At 53.1% G+C, this 1,792-nt stretch overlaps 1 protein-coding gene across 1 annotated transcript in view; it reads right to left on the bottom strand.

The window, feature by feature from the left end:
• HSPG2 (heparan sulfate proteoglycan 2) overlaps nt 1–1,792 on the bottom strand; it is a 115,214-nt gene that overhangs the window by 30,677 nt on the left and 82,745 nt on the right. Inside the window, 3 exon segments of the mRNA XM_023758322.1 lie at nt 443–553; nt 702–869; nt 1,065–1,123. Of these exon segments, the coding sequence (XP_023614090.1) occupies nt 443–553; nt 702–869; nt 1,065–1,123 (338 nt within the window).

The following is a 1,792-nucleotide window of genomic DNA, read 5'->3' on the forward strand; positions in this document are numbered from 1 at the left end:
AAAAACTGCTCACAGTGGTACTGCTCAATAACACACCTGTTGCTGGCTGCCTTCTCTTCCCTGTCTTTCTTCACCTACTAAATAAGCTACTAACATGCAAATCATTGTCTCAGACTCTGCTTTTGGGGGAGCCCAAGTGAAGAACCCTCCTATCGAGCCTCTCTCATCGCAGTAAATGGCACCCCATTTGCCCGCTGCTGGAAACCAGATGGCTAGGCATCATCCTAGACGTTTCTCTCTCCCTCAGCAACCACAATCAAGTCCGGCCATCTTTGCTCTAAAGCCAGTTCTTAACTCCATCACCTCTCTCCATCTCCATGGCCAGTGGCCCTGTCCAGGCAACCACCAAGCCCTCTGGGAGATGAATGTGCCAGCTGCCTGGGTCTGCAGCCTCAGCCCAGCCCAGGGCAGGCTGTCCTGGGGACGAGAAGGAGGAACTCACCAGTGACCAGCAGTTCTCCGCGGCTGGTATTGGCATGATGATGATTACGACAGGTGCAAATGTAGACCCCAGAATCAGAGGGCTGGACGCTGGGGAAGTGGAGCTCGGAGCCTGGTGGGGAACAGATGGGAACTCGTCGATGCAGATGCACCCTCCTCCCATCACCCAGCCCTGTGGAAGGGCAGGACCCCAGCAGGGCCGAGACAGGCCAGTGCCTCCCCGCCCACTGGGTGGTTCATGGGGTTGGGGCCATGGGTACCTTGATGTCGCTGCTGGGTGCTACTGGGCAAGGGCCGCCCATCCTCACGAGACCAGTAGAAGTAGTGGGGTGGGCTCCCACTGACTTGGCACCTCAGGGAGTGGGGGCCACCTTGGGGTACTATGCTCCGAGTCGGTTGCACCTGGACCACCAGTGGGGCTTGGTCTGCTGGTAGGGGGAGGGGAGGACAGGAGAGGCCATTCAGGTAGGAGGCCGAGCATATGGCACTATCTCAGTATCTCTACTTTTCCAAAGACTGGCCTGCCCTACTCCTGGTCCTGTCCCCCAGACCTAGCACCTCTTAAACTCCCTAGGCTCCCTGACTTGCCCATCACCCCAACCAGGGGCCATGGTCCCACTTACTCTGTGGCAGGCATCGGCCCCCTCGCACATTGGGGTTCCCCACGTAACCTGGGGCGCACCTGTAGGGGAGGAACAATGACCAATTCTGTCAGCTCCCAGGGCACCCAGTGCCTCCTGGTGGACTTGGGGAGCTGGCTGCCCAGTGTGGGCTGGGAAGGCTCAGTGCTCTGGAAGGATTTCAGACACCAAAGAGGCCTCAACACAGTCCCTTGGTGAACTGAGAAAGGGGAGGGCAAGGGGATATCAGCAAGTTAGGTGTGGGGGTGGTAAAGCCTTTATTCTCCAGGAAGACATTCATTCAATTAACGTTTATTAAGCAACTATTATGCTAGGTTATGGAAATACAACAGTGAAGACGAAGTTCCCGCTCTTACGGAACTTACTTATTGGGAACCAACATGAAAACTACATAATGGTGCAGCCACTGTGAAAAACAGTATGGCGTTTCCTCAAAAAATTAAAAATGGAACTGCCATTTGACCCAGTAATCCCACTTCTAGGAATATATCCCAAGAAACCAGAAACACCAATCAGAAAGGATATATGCACCCCTATGTTCATAGCAGCACAATTTACAATAGCTAAGATTTGGAAACAGCCTAAATGCCCACCAGCAGATGAGTGGATTAGAAAACTGTGGTACATCTATACAATGGAATACTACACTGCTTTAAAAAAGAAATTCTTACCATTTGCAAAAGCATGGGTGGAACTGGAGAGCATTAAGC

This window comes from Myotis lucifugus, unplaced genomic scaffold (assembly GCF_000147115.1).
Source record: "Myotis lucifugus unplaced genomic scaffold, Myoluc2.0 scaffold_128, whole genome shotgun sequence".
Taxonomy (NCBI): domain Eukaryota; kingdom Metazoa; phylum Chordata; class Mammalia; order Chiroptera; family Vespertilionidae; genus Myotis; species Myotis lucifugus.